Source organism: Malus domestica, chromosome 15, assembly GCF_042453785.1.
Source record: "Malus domestica chromosome 15, GDT2T_hap1".
Taxonomy (NCBI): domain Eukaryota; kingdom Viridiplantae; phylum Streptophyta; class Magnoliopsida; order Rosales; family Rosaceae; genus Malus; species Malus domestica.
Genome location: NC_091675.1, coordinates 51,976,499 through 52,000,068, shown reverse-complemented (window position 1 = coordinate 52,000,068; position 23,570 = coordinate 51,976,499). Strand labels below are relative to the sequence as shown.

General features: G+C 39.3%; 1 protein-coding gene across 5 annotated transcripts; it reads right to left on the bottom strand.

The window, feature by feature from the left end:
* Positions 1-18,334: 18,334 nt before the first annotated feature.
* LOC103416331 (uncharacterized) lies at positions 18,335-22,735 on the bottom strand. Of its 5 annotated transcripts, none has more exons than XM_029093790.2 (3): positions 22,380-22,735; positions 21,215-21,442; positions 18,335-20,735 (listed from the first exon to the last, which is right to left on the bottom strand). In XM_029093790.2, exon 3 carries the CDS (start codon positions 20,417-20,419, stop codon positions 18,485-18,487), a length of 1,935 nt encoding a protein of 644 aa, XP_028949623.1. In that variant the 5' UTR covers positions 20,420-20,735; positions 21,215-21,442; positions 22,380-22,735; the 3' UTR covers positions 18,335-18,484. The 5 variants fall into 5 exon arrangements, with proteins under 5 accessions (XP_028949623.1, XP_028949624.1, XP_028949626.1 ...); XM_029093791.2 differs by having other exon boundaries at positions 21,331-21,442; positions 22,380-22,518; XM_029093793.2 differs by having other exon boundaries at positions 21,331-21,442; positions 22,348-22,470.
* Positions 22,736-23,570: the final 835 nt, after the last annotated feature.

The following is a 23,570-nucleotide window of genomic DNA, read 5'->3' as shown; positions in this document are numbered from 1 at the left end:
ATCGGATTCTCCAATTCTTCCACCGTCGGAAGCTTCAAACCCTAATTCCTCGAATTCTACCTCAATTACCATACAGAACATTGGATCTATGGTTCCGATTAAGCTTACCACTACCAATTACCTGACATGGAGTGCTCTTTTTGCTCCAATTTTTCGTCGATACAATCTCACCGGTTTGATTGATGGTTCTTCGCCGGCGCCGCCTCAACTTCTCACCGACTCCTCCGGAAATCGCAGTCTTAATCCGGCGTATGTTGCTTGGTTTGAGAATGATCAGAAAATTCTCATCTGGCTCAATTCGACTCTCTCGGAATCCCTAATTCCTTATACTGTTGGAGTTTCCTCGGCTCGAGAACTATGGGCCAAATTGGAGTCTCGCCTTGCTGCTGCCTCGCATTCTCACATCCACGAACTTAGATCTCGCCTTCGCAGTCTCACCAAAGGAGATCTCACAGCCGCTCAATATCTTCAACGCACTGAGGAGATTGCTGATGCTCTTGCTAGTGCTGGTGCTCCAGTTGAAGATTCAGAGCTGATTTCTGTCATTCTTCATGGCTTACCTCCTGAATTTGACTCGTTTGTGGATGCCATTCAGTTTCGTCTTGGTTCAACTACCATGGATGAACTCCATGGTTTGCTTCTTAGCAAAGAGATCCAATTGACCAATCGCAAGCAAAGTCCATCGGTGTCTTCCTTTCAGGCCTACAACACCTCCACTGGTCTTCTTCCTCTGCCTGTTCCTTTTATTTCTCATGGCTATGTTGCTCAGCAGTCGTTCTCTCCTCACAATCAAAACCGTGGACTGGATCGCAACTTTACTCGAAGCAACCACAATTCTCGTGGCAATTTCAAGCAGATCAACAATCCGCGATTCTCCACTTTCAATCGAGGCAACAATCAGCGTTCCAATCGAGGCCCTCGGTCCAATTTTTCATCCAACAGGAAACTTTCTTGTCAAATATGTCGTCAATTTGACCATGAGGCTTGTGACTGTCCTCATCGCATGGATCCTCACTATAATGGCAAGTCATCCCAAACTGCGTTGGTTGCCAACACCTCCAACTCCTCCTCTCCGTGGATTGTTGACTCTGGAGCCACTTCTCATATGACCAACAACTATGCCACTCTCCAGAATCCTGAAGTCTACACAGGGCCTGAACAAGTGTATATCGGTGATGGCAAAGGTTTGCCTATCACTCACACTGGCTCTTCTTCCATTACCACTTCACATAGTAATTTTGCACTCAAAAATGTTTTATTTGTGCCTGATCTGAAGCATAATCTCCTCTCTGCAAATCAATTTCTTATTGATAATCAATGCTCTATGCATCTTTATCCCTTTCACTTTACTGTGAATGATCTTTCTTCGGGGATGATGCGTTTTAAAGGTCCTGTTCAGCATGGCTTCTATCCATTTTATCCTTCATCTCACACTGGTGCCAAGCATACAGCTCTTACTGCTACTCCAAAAGCTTCCCGGACTCTGTGGCATGGACGGTTGGGCCATCCTTCAGTCAGGATTTTAAATAAGCTCGCTTCTCAATCTTGTATCTCTGTGTTCCAACATAAGACCTCTTCTTTTTGCTCAGCCTGTGCATTAGGAAAGTGTTCTAGATTGCCATTTGTATCTACTACATGTACTACCACGAAACCTTTAGAACTCATTCATACCGATGTTTGGGGACCCTCACCTATAGCTTCTCAGGATGGTTTCCGGTACTATGTCATATTTGTAGATGATTTTACTCGATACTGTTGGTTCTACCCTCTGAGATACAAATCTGATGTACTATCAGTCTTCATGAAATATAAATCTTTGGTTGAAAATACTCTGTGCACCAAAATTATTACTTTGAGATCTGATTCTGGTGGTGAATACATGAGTACTCTTTTCTCTACTTTCTTGGCACAACATGGCATCCAGCATCAGTTATCGTGTCCTCACACACCCGAGCAAAATGGGTGTGCTGAACGCAAACACAGGCATCTTGTGGAAACTGCCCGGACTCTTTTTGCAGCATCTAAAGTTCCTCACTTATATTGGGTCGATGTTTTTGCAGCTGCAATCTATCTCATTAACAGGTTACCTACTCTATCTCGGCCCTCACCTTGGGAGTCTCTTTTCAAGACATTACCTTGTTATGGTACCCTCAGAGTTTTTGGTTGCCTCTGCTTTCCGTGGTTAAAGCCGTATACTTCTTCTAAGTTGGATGCTAAGAGCAAGCCCTGTGTTTTCTTGGGCTATAGTCTCAATCATAAGGGGTACAAATGCCTTGATCCAGTTACGGGCCGCCTTTACATCTCCCGGCATGTTCTCTTTGATGAAAGTAAGTTTCCATTTTCTGATCTTTCTTCTTCCTCTCCTTCTTCCTCTCCTTCTTCCCCATTACAACCTGCAACTCCATCCTCTGCTATTCCATCTTCCTTAACTTTTCCATCCCTTACTCCTTCCTCACCCTCATTTCCTTTCTCTGGCCCATCCTCCTCCCCTCCTCCCACCCTCCCACTGCATCACCGCCATCCTCACCACCCTCTGGACCATCCTCCTCCCCTCCTCCTCCTGCACCACCACCGCCATCCCCTCCACCCTCTTCCTCCATAAACACTCACCCTATGCAAACCCGCTCTAAGTCCGGCATTTACAAACCTAAAGCTTTTACTGCCACAAATCATCCTCTTCCCTCTCATTTGTCTCTGGATTATATTCCTACAACCTATCTCCAAGCATCTCAACACCCTCATTGGCGCCAAGCAATGCAGGAGGAATTCAATGCTCTTCTTCATACTCAAACATGGTCCCTGGTTCCATATCATTCTTCACAGAACATAGTTGGCTGCAAATGGGTGTTTCGCATCAAACGAAAACCCGATGGCTCCATCGATCGCTACAAGGCTCGGTTGGTTGCCAAGGGCTTTCACCAACAGGAAGGTCTCGATTACACTGAAACGTTTAGCCCTGTGGCTAAACCTGTGACAATTCGCCTCTTACTCACCCTTGCTGCTCAATTTGATTGGTTTCTGCACCAACTTGATGTCAGTAATGCATTCTTACATGGCACTCTTTCTGAATCTGTGTTTATGCAACAACCACCTGGCTTTGCAGACTCTACCAAGCCCCATCATGTGTGCCAGCTTCATAAATCGTTATATGGTCTGAAACAAGCTCCCCGAGCTTGGTATGATAAACTACATGATGCTCTTGCTTCTCTTGGCTTTGTTGGTTCTCAAAGTGACCACTCTCTGTTTGTCAAAAAGGATAAATCCTTGGTCTTTGTTCTTGTGTATGTGGACGATATTTTGGTTACTGGGCCCTCTTCTGTTGATTGTCAACATGTGATCACACAGCTCAGCAATTTGTTTCCTATTAAAGATCTTGGTCCTTTACACTATTTTCTCGGTCTCGAGGTCAAGGGCTCTTCTACTGGCATTTTCCTCTCCCAAACTAAATATATTCTGGATTTGCTACACAAAGCCAAAATGGTTGGTGCAAAACCCTGCAACACACCACTAAGCACTTCCAAGATTGATCATGCTTCTCCTCTCCTTGATAATGCTTCTGAGTACAGGTCCTTGGTGGGTGCTCTTCAATATCTAACTTGGACACGGCCGGATCTTAGTTTCGTTGTCAACCTTGTCTGCCAGTTCATGCACACTCCCAAAGTCTCTCATTTCCAAGTTGTCAAGCGTATCCTCCGGTATCTTAAGGGCACCATTGATCACGGTATCTGGTTCTCGAAGTGCTCCTCTGTTCCATCTCTCAAGGCCTTTTCCGATGCTGACTAGGCTGGTTGTGAGTTAGATAGGAGATCCACTGGTGGTTACTGCATTTTTCTGGGTAATTCTCTCATTAGTTGGAGCGCTAAAAAGCAACCCACTGTTGCTCGTTCCTCTACCAAGGCAGAGTATCGCTCCCTTGCCAACACTGCTTCTGAGATCACTTGGATTTGTCAATTACTTGCTGACATTGGTTTTTGTCTGCCTTATTCTCCTCAACTTTGGTGTGATAACGTATCTGCTATATCCCTTGCCAAGAATCCTGTTTTTCATCCTCGGACCAAGCATGTCGAGCTTGATTATCATTACATCCGTGAAAAAGTAGTTGCCAAGCACATCTCCCTTCACTACATCTACTCCCAAGACCAAGTGGCTGATATCTGTACAAAATCCTTAGCTGCAGCACGTTTTTTGTTTCTCAGGGACAAACTTCAACTTCGGGTCCCTCAGTTTCGTTTGAGGGGGGATATTAAGGGTAATACTGTCAATACACTATCAAGGGATAATACTTAGAGGTTAAGGAAAGTTGTTATTTGTTATGAGTTAGTTAGTCTAACACAGGTGTATATATACATTCAGACTGTAATCTTATTTGATTGAGTAAATGAAAATATATTTCTCAATACATATTCCCCTCAAAGGTCATGTTTGCAAGCTCCGCTTCCAGTCCAACGTTTTTAACAAACTAAGACAGAAATTGTTGTTGAAAGTCTTTTTATTGTAGTTTACAATTACACCATCCTGTCACAAATTTTGACCATGAATGGCATCTAGTCAAAATCATTTACAGAACGGGATGCCAAGTTTTCGAGTATTTTGATAATATTTTCTTGGAAATATCTGGTTTTGGTTCTTCATCCATCACTTTTACTGCATGCATACACAAACACAAACAAAAACACGCACCAGTGCTTGAGCATCTGTCAACCTACATTTTTGTTATGGTACTTTTATCTCATTGAAGCGGGAGCCTTGTGCACTGGGTACGACCTTTTTTACTTTTATCTCATTGAACTACAGAGGAGCTTAACCAGCTTTATGATCAACACTGTGGGAATTTATGGAGAAGAGAGAGATGCTAAAGCAACCCTCTATCCAGGTTGGTCTACTGAAGGAGGTGCCAAAGGTCTCTGCGGAGGTTTTGGAGGATGAATCCGGTTTTGAGGATGCTGTAAAAGCTGATAACCAATGAAGTTTTCCTCACTAGGCTCGATAAGCATATTGAAATGAGACTGCTGTGTTAAAAGGGCTGCAACGTGGTGTTGTTCGTTTTCTAGTCTGAATGTCGTTTGTCTTTTTAAGCTTAGAATGAAACTCATTAATTGCAGTTGAAGACATCGCCAACAAATTGACTATCGGTACTGTATTGATATGTTTGTATTTTATGTTATCATTTTGGTTGAGTTCATGGCCAGGCGTTTTCATCTTTTTGTGTGAGACATAGGAAAACGAATATGTTAAGAATCAATGTCAGCCCAAAATTCCAACGCAAGTTATCTTACAAAGCCCAAAGATAAAGCCCAAGTCCTATCTCTAGCAATTTGTTGAAGCTCGTAGAAACTTCTCAACATGTGTGGAATAGATGATATTTTGTGGCAAGTTTGCTGCAAAGCACTTTGTGTGGTAGGGAATTAATTAGTTTAAATAAATGTGTGGTGTGTATGTCATATAGCTTGCTATAAATACCCAAGTACTCTAGCCGCCTTGTAAATCATCAAGAAGTGAAGAAGAAAATAAGACTACAAGTCTTATAGTGTGTTGAGTGTTTGTTAGAGTTGAGAGCTTTCTTTGTAATATTTTCAGTTTAATAAAGTCTTTTGTTGCGTCTCAAATTTTCGAGTGAATTTATTCTTTGACATATAAAATTTAGAGTTGTTTATTCTAAATTTTTCTCAACAGAATATTCGTAAAGGGAACGGGCCACTTTAGAGATTTCTCATATGGCTCACTTTATTTAAACTTGAAAATTGAAACTTGTATCTCAAGGATGTGATATCCAATGAAGATTCAATGTGGAATTGGAAGCAAATACAGAGAACATCATCTCGGTCCGATTCAATGTGGAATTGGAAGCAACTTAATTTGGTATCGAATTCGTCATCCACAAGATTCGAACCTAAAACCTCTCACTTACAAGTAAAGAGAAATACCACCAGACTGTAATACTGAGTGGCCGGTCCCATTTAGAAGCTAAAAATGAGACAGAAGTGACAACTGAAACTATGACACCAGTTCAGTCCCCTCAACCTACAAATAACTCTTCGAAAAGCAGAATCTCATGAATCATCACCATATACAACTCCAATGAGAATTAGAAGACTCGGTGACACACACACACACACATATATATATGTATACACATACATACACACACACACACACATGCGCGCGCGTGCGCGCGCACATATACATATACTGAGAGCTTTGAGGAGGCTAAAAAGGATCAAGCATGTCAGAGGCAATGAAAGGTGAAAAGTGCCATGATTGAGAAGAATTCTACTTGGTATCAGGTTAACAGACGAGACAAGCCTGTAATTGATGTGAAATGGGTTTATAAGACCAAACTCATATTCGATGAGAAAATAAATAATCAAGGCCAAGATGGTTGCTAAGGTTACTCACAAAAACATGGAGTGAATTTTAATGAAACCTTTGTACCTGTGTCAAGGTCGGACTTTGTAAGGACTTTGATTGCATTGGCTGATCAAATGGTTTGGAAACTTTATCAATTGGATAAGGACTTTGATTGCATTAGCTGGTCAAACGGTTTGGAAATTTTATCAATGGGATGTAAAGTAAGCATTCCAAAATGGTTTATTGGAAGAAGAACTGTATGTTGATCAACAATAAAGATATGTTGCTGCAGATGAGGAAGTCAAGGTCTATAAGTTAAAGAAGGCACTGCATGAACTAAAACATGCACTAAAGGCCTCGTACAATGAGATTAATTCCTATTTTAACAAGAGAGGTTTCAAGAAAATCCTAGTGAATCTACACTTTACACAAAGACATGAACTGACTTAAGCATTCTCATTATGTCAAATAAGTTTCTTCAGCTTGAGATGAGTTAAAAGCACGGAATGTATTTGCACCATCACCATCTTCCAATAAAGTATTTTCTACGGTTGCATTGTGGAATTAAACATTCCCTTTCGTTTAGAAAGAAATTGCATTATGTTTATCTCCAAATTAATAAGGAAATATGTCATGGTTGCAGGAGTGTATCCATCGCTTATCCAACCATCTATTAGATTGTTTCCTTAGGCATCGCGATGCAATCATATCACATCTCAACTGGGTATGTATAATTTTAGGCTTTTCACAGTTTTGGTTTGTATATTCATAATGATACTATGAGCACCTTAGGACGCCTGCGAGATATGTTTTCAGATACCACTATACAACTACAACCTGTCTTTGTTGCTCAGTGGATACAAAACACCCACAACGGCCCCTGATGCAACAACAGACATCAGTTTGACTTCGGGGGTGTTCACAGAGTAGTGAAGAAATGAACACTGAATTTAAGAAAGACGTGGTAAAGGAGTATGAAATGACAGATTTAGGCCTACTACATCATTTTCTGGGAATAAGAGATTCAAGAAACAAATGGTATTTTCATTCATCAACATAAGTATGCTCAGAATTTGCTTGAAAAATTTAGACTGAAATGATGCAAACCTGTGGCCACACCACTGATTACCAAGGAAAAATTGTGCAAAGAAGATGCAACTGAACCAGCATATGAAAGTCTCTACCGGAAGATTATTGTTAGTTTTCTTTACTTGACTGTCACCAAACCTGATATCATGTTTGCAGCAAGCTTGTTATCAAGATTCATGCACAATCCCACCAAGACACATATCGGAACATTAAAAAGAGTGCTCAGGTATACTTCAGGGACGATTGACGTGGGAATCAAAACTGAGAAGAGGAAGTCTGCAACTTCGATAGGTTTTTGTGATAGTGACTAGGGTGGAAGTGATGTCGACATGATAAGTACTTCAGGATATGCTCTTACTCTTGGATCTTGCATATTTTGTTGGGCATCAATGAAGTAGTAAAGTGTTGCATTGTCCACTGAAGAAGCAGGATAGGTGAAAGCTGCTGAAGCTACTTTAATAGCAATATGGCTGAGATTTGTTTTGAATTATTTTGGGGAGATGCAAACCACACCACTCATGTGTGAAACTGCTTCTGAAATAGCTATGACTAAAAATCCTATGTTTCACCAGCAAACCAAGCATATCAAGAGGAGATTCCACTTCATGAGAGAAGCTCTGCAAGAGAACACAGTTGAGTTGTTGCACTGTGAGTCAGGTGATCAAACTGCAGACATCTTAACCAAAGACCTAAAGAGAGATTTGTCTACCTGGAAATTCTACTTGGGGTCAAAACCAGAATCAATTTAGCGGGGAGTGTTCGAAACTACATTGAGTTTTGGTTTTGAACTTACTTCAGCTGCACGAAATATGAGTTTTCCTTTTAAATATAATGGCTACTTTGTTTGAATGTTAAAAACTTAAAAGTGATTAGGTATGACTCTTATATGACAAGTGTATGCCTCAAATTAGTCTAAGTCGTAGGGCTAAGATTGAGTCTGACAACTGGTGTTAGCTAAGCTAAAAAAGGATAAGAATGTAAGAATTTTGTGATATTGATTGAATGAACTCATCAGAAAGCTACAATGATACACTTTTCTGCATTTTCTGAAATTCTTTGTTCCTTTTTTTGAAAATATATCATATACATATTCAAATCCAAGATTTACATGGCTTTAGAGCCTAGTTCTAATCGAAGAACTGGGCGTTTAGGGTTTCCAATGAGAGAATTTAGGTAATTGGCGGAGGTTTTAGTTTTTTTATTTTTCATTAAGGGTATTCATATGTCCTAAATGTAAAAACTAGGTAGAAAAAGACCAAACAGCCTCTACCACGTTAGTGAAAGTGACGCTTCTCTCAAGTCAGTTAACGGAATAGGGTAAAGTGGGACATAAAAAAGAGTACAAGAGTTAAGTGAGACAAAATAAAGTATTGGAGAGTAAAGAAATACATGTGGAATGAAGTTAGACAATAAAATGTCATGTGCATACGTTACAATACTAAAAGTTAACCTTCTCGGAACTCCAAAACCTCTGTCATTTTCTTGTGCAATTTTAAAGCATTGTATATTTTCTCTCATCGGAGTTGTTCCGGAGAGTGAGAGAGAGTATAGTCTTGTCTGCAGTTCATCTGGATAAAATTTCTCTCTTCGTAGTTTTTACTTGATTATAAGCTAAGATATAAACGCCTCATCTGATTTTTTTTTTTTTTTTCTTCACAGCATTTGAGATTTTTCATATGATATTAGGATCTGTGACTGTTTCTGTTGTTAATGCAAATAAGGAATCCTTACGACTTGTTGTACAAATAAGGAATCCTTAGGACTTGTTGTACATGATATTGTTGTGTTTGGCTCATATAATTATGAGTTGGCAACCATTTCCTCTCAACTTTGTGGACTTTGGAAGCATGTTTTGTGGAAGCATGTTTTGAGGAAGCATGTTTTGTGGAAGCATGTTTTGTGGTTGACATAATTGATGGTGCATGTCTATAAGTGAAGGCATTTTTCACAAAAAATGAGAGAGCTTGCCGATTGTGAGGATTGGGAGAGCATCCAGAGGAAAACACAAGTGAGAGAAAATATAGAGTGAGAGTGAGAAACTCTTGGGAAGAGTGAGTCTCTTAGTAAAATTCTGTGAGGGTACAAGGGGTTGGGGTTTGGGTTATGTTGATTTAACTCAAGTGTATCTTGTACTAGTTATTCTCATAGTGAAGAGCAATATCTCTTGGAGGACGTAGGCAGGTTTTTGCCGAACCTCGTAAATATCTCAGTGTCTTTATTTCTTGTATTTTATTATGTTCAACTGAGTGTGAATATGATGAGGTTGTAATCTGAATCTCGTTTCCGCACTAACGAACGGGCCAAGGCACAACAGATATATGTTCTGTATAAACTTAATGACAGGCCTAGAGTTAAAAACCACAAAAAAACATAAAATTCCTCTCTTTTATTTCAGTTTCAGTCTCTTGATTATTCATGTTCATCATGGTTTAATTGTCTATGTTTTCTTTTTTGGTTGTTGAATTTTCAGGACAAAATAGACTTCAAGGATCGAGATACATTTGAATGCCTATTCAAAGAATATTGAGAAATCATAAAGGAAAAAGAAGGTTTGACCTCGGATTCTGCAGAGTTATTGTTAAAGAAGGGGGAAAATAAAACATGCAGGTTTGATTCAGGAAGAGTTGGCGAGACTGAAGAATCTATTGACCTGATATCTGATAGTGACTCTTCGGACACAGAATTTCAGAGGCCGATGGGAAAAAGAAAGACGCAAGAATATATCGGATGGGCATCCAAAGCTCTCATCAAGTTCCTCCAATCAATCGGTACAGATACAACAAAACAATTGTCGCAGTATGATGTGGAGTCAATCATATTTGATTATATCAAAGTGAGAAGCCTTTTTGACCCAACAAAGAAGAAAAAGGTTATATGTGATGAGAAGCTGTATTCTATTTTCAGAAAGAAGTCCCTAGATAGGATAAATATATATGATTGGAAAAATGTTAGCCTTCTAGTCTGATTTGTTTCGATCCAATATAATATTTATGTAACATGATACATCAATGATTGGATATGCCCCTCCTCGGCATATAATGTAAGATTGATCTTCAAAAGTTAGGGTGGTGCTATCTTACAGGAATGCTCTTATTTTCTCCACAGGCTTTTAAGTTTTTACTTTTATATCCTTGCAGGCATAAGGAGAGATGCATCAGCTGATGGAATGGACATATCGGTTTGTTTCTTTGATAATAATAATTTTGATCAGAAATTTCTGTCGATAAGAGTAATATGAAATTCAATTGTGCTACTTGCAGGACGAATGCAAGGAGTTGCAGAAAAATGTGGCAAACGGCCTGCTAAGGAAACCTACAGTTGTAAGTGTAAGATTCCCTTCTTAGGGATCATACTACTTGAATCTTTTGTGAACAATGGTTTTTCAACTTTACACCTTATGTTGAATCATACTTCCTAGATTAACGATATATAACCAAGCATAATTTATTGTTCGACAGGTTGAGCTTGAGCAGAAGGCACAACTTCTGCATGATGATATAGCTAAGCATGTAAGTATTTCTACTTTATGGCATTAACATCTGATATCTATTGCGTATTTCCTCCATGCCCCCATTCTCCATTCTATAACCAAATGTGGAACCCTTTATCATATAGAGCTTCTCTGAATAGTACTAGTACAATGTTAATGAGGCCAATTGCTTGCTCGTCATTTTTCTGTTCTTTTCTGCATCTCATTGACGTATTGTTATAAGTGGATTGAGAGAGAGTTGGTCAGATTACAGAACTGCATTGATCGAGCAAACGAGAAAGGACGAAGAAGAGAATATCCTTAGAGTCTATATGCAAATCTTCGGTAGTTAAATTTTCATAGTTTTGAGTGCTTTAATCTGAGTTTGTGTTATAATAAACTAAATTGCCAATTGCCGATGGAAAGCTATTTAACTTGGTGAGAGTCGTTCCATTGGTTTACATCTTTTTTATTTCTTATTTTTACTGTTAAGGAAAATTACACATTATAGGCCGATTTGGCATTCTTCCTCCCATCAGAGATTGAGAACCATATTTCCCTCAAAGGCCATGTTTGCAAGCTCCGCATCCAGTCCAACGTTTTTAAATTGTGCCAATCAGCCTCAAATATATTGTCCCTTAAACCTAAATCTTTTGGGAGAGAGTCTAAGACTCAAGTTGTTGTTGAAAGGCACTTTTTATTTTGGGTTAAACTCTATTTACTACCCTGAAGTTTCGTGGTTTTCAACATTTAGTACATGAAGTTTTTTTCGTCCCAGAATTATATGTTAATTTTGGGACAATCTCATACATCTGTTAGTCTGGCTGTTAAGTCTTCTATTAAACTGATGATGTGGCACTCATGTGGACAATGACTAGACGCCATGTGTCATTAAGGTTCCACGTGCAAATTAAAATTAAAAAAAAAACATTTTTTTTATCAAAAAACAAAAAAACAAAAACAAAACAACCCTTTTGTTACTCGTCTTCTTCCCAGAGGAAGTTCGATCCGCCCATCCATCCCCAATCCCCTCCTCCCTTCTCTCCTCCGCATCCCACCCAACCTTTCTCTCCTACCTCACCCTCCAGCCACCTCTTCTTCAAGATTAGCCAAACCCACCTCATCAAATCACCACCATGAGCATCCAATTAGCCTTCCCCCTCGTCAAATCGCTACGAGAGTCCAGTTTTGAGTTTATGATTTCTGTCCTCCCACCGTATGCTGGGCTTGCAACGAGAAGGTTCACAAAGTGAACAAGCTCATGAGTTCTATCCTCCCACATGCCCAATTTTGAGCTTATGCAAGTTGTTGAGTAATTGAATTTTTTTAGTTTGAAGCAAATCATACCCATTGCAAAGAACGAACCAAACTTTTTTTTTGGGGGAGAAAAAGGCAAAAAGAATCCAACGATTTTTGTAAATAAATCCAAAACCCAAAACCTAACTCTTATATTCTTTGTCGCAATCGGCAGCAAAATCAAAATGCATGAAATCAATTTTATTTCGTAAAATCAAATGCAACCCCATATTTTTGTTGTTGTTATTTTGTAGTTGCCATCTCAGAAGAGACAAAGTTCAGGAAAAAAATGGCCCAAAGCTAGAGAGAGAAAGTGAGAGAGAGAGAGAGAGAGACTGACGATGGGAGTGTCCTTGATGCTGAGATGGGGGAAAGGGTCGGAGGTGCTAACGTGAAAGGGGGCGAGAGGAGCGCCTATGACTCCAAGGAGCAATCTCAGATTAGACCTCTTGATGTACTCCGACAGCGTCGTGAAGAACGGCGACATCGTTTCATCCTTCGTCTTCATCACCATGACTAGATCCGAGCCGTACGATTTGCAGTGGAGGCCGATAAGGGAGGGAAAAGGCAAAGGCGTCGGAGATCGAGGAGTAGGCTAAGGTGTTAGGCCGGAAAGCCAACGCCATCATGCTCGCCATGTTTTCCGAAGCAGCTCAAGCAACTCAATAAATTTAATTTTTTATTTATTTTTCTGATTCAATTTGAAATTTTGGGAAATTGGGTGGTTGTAAAATCAATTGGATTTGGGGAAATGAGATTTGCGTACGGGGTGCAGGATAAGGAGGAGGAATAGGGGGATAAAAATGGGGGAGAGAAAAGGGGGAGCCGAAGAGGGTGTTGCAGAGGGAAGAAGGAAGGGAGGTGGAAGACAGGTGAGGATTTGGTTTTTTTTTTTGTAAATTAGTTATTTTAATATTTTTAATGACATGTGGATGACACGTGGTGCCCAGTCATTGTCCATATGGGCGCCACGTCATAGTTAACTGGAGACTTAACAGTTTGACTAACGGATGTATGAGACTGTCTCAAAATTTACACTCTAGGTATGACTCTGAGACGAAAAAAACTTGATGTACTAAATGTTAAAAACCACGAAACATGAGGGTAGTAAACAGTCTTTTGCCCTTTTATTTTAGTTTACAATTACACTATGTTGACCCAATTTTTGAACATGAATAGCATCAAGCCGAAAGCATTTGCAGAACGAGATGCCGAGTTTTCAAGTATTTTGATAATATTTTCTTGGATATATCTGGTTTTGGTTCTTCATGCATCACTTGTACTACATGCACACACAAACACAAACACGAACAATTGCTTGAGCATCTGTCAACCTACGTTTGTGTTATGTTACTTTGTCTCATTAGACGACAGAGGACCTTAACCAGCTTCATGTTCAACGCTGTGGGAACTTCTGGAGAAAAGAGAAATGCTGAAGCAACCCTCGTTTCAGGAACAACTACTAAAGGAGGTCCCAAAGGCCATTGCGGAGGATTTAGAGGCTGAATCCAGTTCTGCGGATGCCCTAAAAACTGATAAGCAATGAGGTGTAGTTTCCTCACTAGGCTCGATATGAGACTGCTATGGTAAAGGGCTGCAAGTTGTTGTTCGTTTTCTAGTCTGTCGTTTGTCTTTTTAAGAATAAAACTGCTTTCATAGCAGTTTAAGACATGGCTAACAAATCAACTATCGGTACTGTATTAATATGTTTGTATTTTACGTTGTCATTGCGGTTGAGTTCATGGTAAGGTGTTGTCATCATTTTGTGTGAGACATACAAGAAAATACTGCAGGTTAAAAAAGATGATTAAAGCTAACAGTGTAAAGTCTCATATGTTTCTCAATTTCTTAGATCAATAAGCTAAGATCAAATCTGTGATTCCTTTCTGCCGCTGATGACTGTGTTCTCAAGTACTCTTTCTCACTAAGAAAACAATCCACTATATATTAGTCAAACAAATGTAAAAGTGACTGACCTAAACTCAACTTTCTAGACTCACATTCGAAGGTAGTCTCATTGTAACACCTTAACCTAACGTCGTAACTAGAAAACTGATTAGAAAGGGGAGGCTTATTTATGTTGGAAATTCAAACAAAAACAGGTTGTAAATGGTTGCTGCTAGCTGTTAGTTGCTTTACAGGTTGTATTCACATTTCCAGCAACTACAAACATGCTTGCTGCCATGTGATGGCCAAAAGGTGGTGATTGCAAGCTGGAAGGATGCAAAGCATGTTTGTGAAAGTGTCTAGCAGCTGGTGCATGTGTGAAAGGGTGTAAAGATGGTAAACACCATCATTCATTGCATGTTGTTGTATTGTTAATCAATTTCTGTTTTGTATAAATAGGCCTTCTTGCTAGGCTTTAGAATACCAATTCAATTCTCATTCTCATTTTCAGCTTGTAAGCTTTAAGAGTTGTAAACTCTTCTGATATTTCAAAGTGTTTGTTATCACCAAGCTTGCTACTTCTTTCTTTTCGTTTGTCCAATTTTATTGAGAATGCAAAGTGAGAGGTGTGATAGAGTTTGTAAACTTATCACCCACATATTTTGGTATTGAGTTAGTAAACTTTGAATACCAACAATTTAAGCACTGTATTAGCTAGAGCTTCCACAAATCTTCCTTCACCTGAAAACCCTAAAATCGAGTGTGAGGGATTAGGGTTTTAGAGGGAATTAGAGAAGCGTGATCGCACGAAGAAAGAGTTAAGACTAAAGGTTCTTTTCAAGAGAAGTTCAAGATGAAAATGTATTTACTTTCTCTCTCAGCATTGATGTTAAAAATGCCATCCATCAATTATCTCATGCTACTGCTACTCCTCATATACCATGATTCATATACAAGGAGATCAGCCGCACTCTACGTTGGATTAAACCTTGAATTCAGCAGAGAGTGTCCCCTAATATCAAAGGAGGTCCTTTTTCTTCTTGAATTTAGCTGCTAACATCATGGCTGAAATCCTTCCTGTAATTCCTTGGTCGTTTCTGGCCAAATTGTAATGAAACCTGGGAAAGTTGAGCCATTTAGGGTTGTAAATGAGAGAATTTAGGTAATCATGGCGGGGGTTTTGGTTTTTTGTTTTTTGTATTAGGGTGATTTTTGCGATTTAGATGTCCCAAATGAGGGTAAGGCTAGCCGACATTCACCTCTCCCAGACCCTGCGTAAAGCGGGAGCCTTGTGCACTGGGTACGACTTTTTTTTTTAGATGTCCCAAATGTAAAAATGAGGTGAAAAAACCAAATAACCTCTATTATGTCACTAAAACTAACGCTTCTCTTAACTTAGTTGACAGAATAGGATATAAAGTGGATAAAAAAATAAAAATACAAAAAGTAAAGTTAGATAAAATAAAGTATAGAGGGTAAAGTGAGATTTAGTGAAGAATAATACATAAAAATAAGCTAAATAAAAAACTAACTAACGAGCAAAGTTTTTTTTTTTAATTAAAATAATGTCACATCAAATCCAACATTGTTATCATGGAAAAGAACATTATTATGAATATATATTGGAGAAAAAAAAATAAAGATACAATAAATTAGAGAGGACATTCTTTGGCAAAAAAAAAATTAAAAAATTAAAAAAAAAATAGAGAGTATATGAAGGTAAATGCGTTAGTAGAAAATTATTAGAAACAAAAATCAATTAATACAACTCAGAAACGAAAATTTGGAAGCGCAATATTTTACAAAGTGGACAAGAATCTCACCAATGAACTCCAACATGATCAACACCATAGTTTGCCAAGAATCCGCCACCTGAAACTTGAGATAAGGCTAAAACCCTAAACTAACGAGCAAAGTTTGCGAAGGGTTAAACTTGCTTGACAAGAAAAAATAAAAGGGGCGGGAAACTTTAGAAATGGCAAACCTAGGGCAGTGGGGAAGAAAGACGGCATGGATGATCTAGCGAGACCATCGAATGATAAAGGCTCCTTATATATATGTTCCATGCCGTCAAACTGAGTAATTTCTTTTCATCCAAATGCTCCTGCCACCGCAAGAGGACAATCCCGGCTTTAAATGCCGGTGCTCCTCCGAAGGTAATAGTCAATTATATCACCCACTTACGACCAATATATTTTCCGACTCAGACCAGATCCGGGTCATATTTATGGGTTTGAGACCAATCCAACTGTGGATCCGATTCGGACCAAATGGTAGTCGTGATTGTTAAGAGTACCAATTCTACATCAGAGAAATGAGAGATCTTGTATGTGTGTTTGGGCCCAAAATATCAGTTTGGGCCGAGTATAGAATTATTCTCGGCCCAGAAGGCCTTACGACAGGGTTATCAGGGATCGTTTAGTTCTGGATTGGTTAGGTCGTGGGCTTCCAAACCTGGGTCGGTTAAGTCATGCTGCAAGACGAGTCGAATCCTGGTGCAATGAGGAGTCTCGACAAGATTAATAACCCGGAAGTGAATCCGGCTCAATAAAGGACTAGGTTCACAATTATAGTGAGAATAGGACTGGTCGAGTTGGTGTTTGATCAGGAGAAGAATACCTAATCCGAGTAGGGTTTTAACTCGACCTTGAAGGTATCCGGTGCTATAAATAGAGGAGGATGTACATCGTTCGAACCCCCTCCAATTCAACACACAACTTCTCTGTGCAAACTCTCTCAACAACTTTGAGATTTTTATTTTCTCTTTTCGCTGACACATCTTCCGTTGGCATCAACAGCACTGTGAAAGCAACCGGTGATATCTTAAGTCGGCATAGATAGCTCTGTCGTCGTAGAATCAGCCGATCTCGCAGCATCTTCCGTTGGCATCAACAGCATTGCGGCGAGGACGGTTGGTTACCTATCCAAGTCTCGGTTGAGAAGGATTTCCGAATTCTTGTTGATTGAGGTCATCTCATTAGCCTTCTCGGCGAAGTGAGGTGTTACAGTTTATTGAGCTCGGCGCATTGCACGCCGAGTTATTTTATGATTGGATACTCTCAAGTGGGATTTAGAGTTCAGCATTCAGACGGCCGAACCACGTTCACTATTAAGACTTATATTCGCTTTGAGTATTTGTGCCCTTACACTTTGGTGCCGATTCGGCGTGAGTTTACTCTGACGAATAACATCATTGTGACCGAATCCAACGACGGAGATTCGTGAACTTCGTAAGAATAGTACTTGTCTTCAAGTTCGAGAACCCAAGAGGCCGAGACGTGTTCCTTCCTCGGTCGCAATCGCAAGACGCAGAAGTCAATCGCGCGCACCCAACGCAACATCAGTAAATTTACTCCTCGGCCGAGCTCGACCGACGAGTTGGCACGCCCCGCATTCACTGAAGGACGTAGTTAGCTTATAGATTACTCGGCCTGCGCGCCACGTAGGCTTGGTAGTTTTTAGGGTCAACAATGTGTTTATAAATAATTGAGCTAACTCTTTATATTGTCAATTATTTTTATGGTGGAACCTCAACTTTCTTCAGTGATTGGGCAGTATAATTTTGAACCCGTTGATGGAAGCATAGATTTTGTTTTGTATTTTCCCCAATAATATCAAGAATAGAATGACACTTGAATGAGTGCGGCTATGCGCGCCGTTTGTCTATTCAAGCTTGGGATAAAATTGCTTTCATTGCAGTTTAAGACATGGGCAACAAATCGACTATCGGTATTTATCGAATTGATATGTTTCTCTATTTCTTGTCAAGAAGCTAAAGATCAAATCTGTGCTTCCTTTCTGCCACTGATGACTGTGTCAAGTGTCAAGCATTCTTTCTCGTTTGCCATCTAGGAAGGGATTAGATTGGAATAGAAAACTCACAAGATTTATATGTATGTTGGATGAAAAAATGAATGTCAACTTTTAGTTTTGTGAAGTTGAAGGTAAAAGATGACGTAGTCATAAAAGAATACTCTCATCCCTTTCAATCTCTACAAAACTGGCAAAAAATTGGAACGGATAAGCTTCATTTGTGACTAATCCATAAAAAAAAATTAGAAGTTGCATCTACTTCTTTCCTTCGACCTCACATTTCGTCTAATCCAATCCAATTCAATCTTAGACACCAAACGAGACTGTCAGATATTGTATGTCAGCTCGGATAACGAAAGAAAAGAAACTGAGCTGAGTTTTAAACCTACAGATCTAAAACATGCACCACACTGATCTAAACACTCATCAGAATAACCACAAACAAGATCAAATATCCATAGCATTACAGTAAAACACACAAACTATATACGAGTCTTTGAACAGGCGGCAAAATTATGCACAATTCCACCAAAAAATATCCCAAACCCAATCAATCTAGAAATTAAGATACAAAATTACCACTCACATGCCATCGATAGCATTTTTCAGATCACCGCCAAATAGTGACATGAGAGGTCCTCCATGGACCCTCCCTTCTGGGATTTTGAAGTCCAAGCTCTTTATCCCGCTACAACTGCCAACACCAACGCCATACCCATCTCTCCCCTCCTCAGGCTTCTCAGAACTCAAGAAATGTGAATAGGACGATGAAGACTTCATCGACAGAGGAACCAATACCTGCGAGGGTATGAGATGTGTTTTTACGGGCTTTTCCAGCGAATCCATGCTGTCAGAAATGGCACTGATGCCTGAAGATGAATGATTGTTGTCAAAGCTGCTCCCTGCAGTTGAAGACGCAGATACAAGCCCATGGAAGAGTCCTGGTCCAATGAGACCTCCCTTATTTATCCCCCGGTCCTGAACCATACTGCTATGAGCGGCACATAAACCACTCTTGCCCCTGGCGAATTTTTCACATTGACCCTCTCCCCAAGTGCATCGCTTTCCCCCACCATGGGCCTTGCAGAAGTCTGTGCTCCCTTGGGCACTTTTTCCACAATTATCAAACTTACAACGCTTACCTCCACCATGCCTAACACAACAATCAGTGCGGCCACGGGCACTTTTTGTGCAGCCTGGCACTGAACACCTCTTTCCACCACCATGAGCAACACAGAAATTAGTGCCTCCATGTACACTCTTAGGGCAAATCCCACCACCATCAAAGAGGCAACGCTTCCCCCCACCATGTCCCTTGCACAGTGGTGTGCTTCCTTCGGCACCCTTGGTGCACCCTTGAAATATGCAACGCCTTCCACCACCATGTGCCTTGCAATACATGGTGCTCCCTTGTGCCCCCTTCGTACATTCCTCATACTGGCAACGGCGACCACCTCCATGTGAGATGCACAAACCAGCCTGTCCTTCAGCACTACGAGTGCAGCCATCCACCTTACACCTTTTCCCTCCGCCATGTCTAATACAAAGCCCTGATTTTCCTCGTGCAGCCTTTGTACATCCACCTGGATAGCCACATCTTTTGCCACCACCATGAGCTATGCAATAATCTGTTTTCCCCTCAGCACTTTTAGTGCACCCTAAGTGTTGACACCTCTTCCCTCCACCATGGGCCTTGCAGTACGCCGTTCGGCTCTCAGCACCCTTGTTGCACCCAGGTTTTTGGCATCTCTGTCCGCCCCCATGACCAATACAAAGACCTGATGCCCCTCGTGCTCCTTTTCTACAGCCCAAAAATTTGCATTTTTTTGGATTGCTAGTTCGGTAGTCCGAAGATTCCCCTGTAGCTGTCTGCTCAGAGATTGATTCTGTTGAGTAATCTGTTGTAGCAGAAGGTTCACACCTTGGCTCAGATAGCTGGCATTTGACCCCGAGGTCTAAAATCTCTTTACCGTACAGAGAAAGATTGACATAATCTCTCCTCGGAGCAAAAAGAAGTGATGGCATATAACCACCTGATTTCCTGGCTGAAGTAGAACCTTCGTCAACAAGTGCAATTGAGACTTGATTATCTCCAGAAGATACTTGGTTCTGGCCATAATTAATATTTACATCAGTCTCTCTCGAAATTGAATAATCAAGCACTGTTGAAGCTTCAAAAGTCCCACCAGAAAGACCAAGTTGAAGGATTGAATCACCCTCAGATGCAAATCCCTGAGACAATGCAGTGGTTAATCCTCTATTCTTTGCGGGTCCAAATTTGTAATAATCATCACAGTATGTGCTCGGTGTTGGGCCCAATCCAAGTACTAATTTGCAGCTGTCATCAGGAGCACTAGAACAGTTAACCCTAAAATTGCTTTGCGTACACCTAGACCTGGCTGCGTTGCTTCCACCTGAGCCAGGGCTATTCAAGCATAGAGCAGTATCACCAAAGTGGTCATTTTTCGTGAACTGCCCATCATGGGAAAATAGCATACTCTTCTTGTTCAAATCCATTTTCTAATAATTGCGCTTTAAGAGACACAAGTAACAGATCACTCTTTACCACAAGCAATTAGAAAGTCGACACATCGGAAGTAAATGAAGTAGAAGCTAATGTGCAACCTCCACCGCTAAGAAAGCCCGATGTGTCTGACCTGTCCATCTTACACAAACTCAGACCCAACACCTGAACCAATAAAATATCACTTCCAAAAATATCTGACTACGTTTCTTGGATAGAACCCCTTTATAAGAATAGTTAATATTGCCGTGCAGAGTTCGTTGGAGCTTGTTGTGCTCCCTTCTGTGAAATCATTTAGCTTCATTAACCCTGAAGTAAGAGGAAAACAGAAAACTCAACTGAATTAATGAATAAACCAAATTGATGGAAATGATATCTGCTGAAAAGTTAAACAATGTGATGCAATTCCACTGCAGGAATTTAGTTCCGAAAAAACAAGAAACAAAAGGAAAATATTCTAGGTTCTGGCCAACATCAATTCAAGAGGAAGAGACAGTTTTCAGAAAGTCCAACATGACACATTCTGATAATGTATGACAGAAAAATAAGTAGAAGCAAGAGAGTCTGAATCTCAATCAAGTGCAGTCTGACAAATAATATCTAGCTTTCCACATATTAACCAAACGAATGAAAATTTTGGAGAAACTTGAGATTGAATAATGCACTGAACTTGGAAAGAATTTGAACCATAAATTTTCCTGCAAACCAAGTACAAAAAATATGGAAACATCCAATATAAAATGCCAGTACAAATGAATTAAAAAACTAAATCCCCGATATAAACTCACAACTCATAACCATGAACCCACGATCCAAAGGTGCAACAGCAACAGGAGACCGCACAACTCAATAACATAAATTTGACATTTATAACCCAATACTTATAGAGCACAGATGAGTTAACTGTTGTTAAATTTTTCGCCATGTTGCAACAGAGTTTGACAAGAACAAAGCACTTCCAAATCCTGACAATTGCAACCGAGTTTGTTTTTATTTGCCTAAGCAAAGACAGCAACCTTCAAAAAAGAAGAAAGGAAAAACAAATCAATGTCAATAATCTTAAACTAAACAAGTAGCATATCAAGGTTTTTCTAGAGTTCCTTGGCAACCGCAGAATTTCTACAAAACCAGAGCATCTTCTCATTACCAACTCGCTTTCACTCCCGGGACAAAATCCCCATACTCAGTTTATCTGTACTTTCAATTTAACAAACAACTAAACATTGACTTCGATTTAATTCTAATAACTCTTAACCAGTACTTATCTGGTATCGTATTAACGGTTGATATTTCTCCAATTTCTCGTGTTACCAAGTATCGATTCTAGATGCAACATTTTTCTTTTAGTACATTTCATTCAAACTTTCCAGACTATTCCGATTGAGTTGAATTCTTTATATTGGATTCCTGGCTCTAGTTGCTACTCACTATTGCTAAAGAACCGAACAGAATCGCAGATACATGTGGTTTCGGCTTGCAATTAAACTCTCCATCCTTGCTTGTTTGAAATTGAAATCACTTTATCATTAACATAATTTCAACATCCAAATATGTTACCTAATTCAGATTTATTGCTCTCCTTCCTTCAAAACAGTAGTACAAAAAGCATTAAACTTCAACAGCAGAGCAAACAAGAAAACAAACAACTACATATACATGTAAATCCATAACAAAAATACAAGATCTACACCAAAATTAATTAAGAAAAATACCCAGTAAGTCAAATACCCAGAAATTAACTCAATAATATGCAAAATCATCAAATAAATAAATATAAAATAGATGGTAAATTATGTCATACATGAAGAACACCACCATCCATGCTCCAACCAATACCAAAACCAAAAATCAATTTCTTGCAGTAAAAACAAACAAAAAAACCAAACAAAATTGAAAGGAAGAGAAAGAGATGAAGAAGTACGTGAGCAATTCAGCAGTAGCAGATATAATTACCGTGGAGAAAAATTTATAGGAAATTTGGAGAAACATGGCGCATCTGGGCAGCTGCAGGAGAAGAGACGTACGTCCCAATTTTTCTTCAAACGAAAAAATAAAATGAGACAACCAGAGTGACAAACACACAATTAGGTATTTTTAAATAGAGAATGTCAATAAGGCTCTATTCAAAGTGTGGGACTCCACTTTCTGTGGCCTAATTTTTTTACATAATAGTTTATAATATTGAAAGAAAAATTAACGTTAAATTATAAAATGTTAGATAATTTATAAAAAGTTTCATTTTTAGATAATCTCCTTAGCAAGAGAAATGCTAAGTAAGCTCTTTCAAAAGTGAGACTTTCCATAAACTTACTGTCGTTTCATGTTTTTTGCACAATATTTTATAATGATAGCATGAAAATTAAAATTCAAATGTGAAGTGACAAATATTTTATAATGATAACATAAAAATTGAAATTAAAATATGAAGTGATAAAGACCATATAGTCTTACAAAAAATCTTATTTTGAAATAATCTTCGGAACATTTCCCTTTTAAATAATGTCTCCATTATTATTATATGTACTTGGTGAAGTAACATAAATAGCCTTTGGAGTCACTACTGTCGGGGAGTAAGATCATCTCCTGAGTTTAAGAGGCTGAGCTTCTTGAGCAAACCCGGAAGCGCGGTGCATTCAGATTGGAACATCCACACTTTTTCTTGAAAAAGACGGCCCCTGAAAAGTCAACATTGCCCTCGCCAGCAACCAAGTATTGTGATTATGTTAGTGATATGACATCACACATAGGCGTGTGACCTTTTTTTGCCAATAGTTTTGTGCAAACCATGTCTGCTATTTCTAAAGTTGGAGATATTTTTTCTCGTTGATACATTACGTGTTATGTTATAAGTGGAAAGTTCAAAATTTTCAAAGATAAAATGGATTGCTGAAGTGTGTGACTGTCGATGGGGACTTTGTCTATCTACCACATTTAAGTTCACAACATAAAAAAAAATGTGCTTTTGTTCTATTCACGGCTTAAGCCCCATACGAAAATAGTTTGGTTCTTTTGAAGATAATCTTTTCTATGATCAAACCCAATATATTTTGTAATGTCTTTTAATTCTATAAAAAAAATGTGGTGTAGTGCCTTGCATTTCGAGTAAATTGAAAACTAAGTTTTTTTTATTTATTTTTTAAAGTA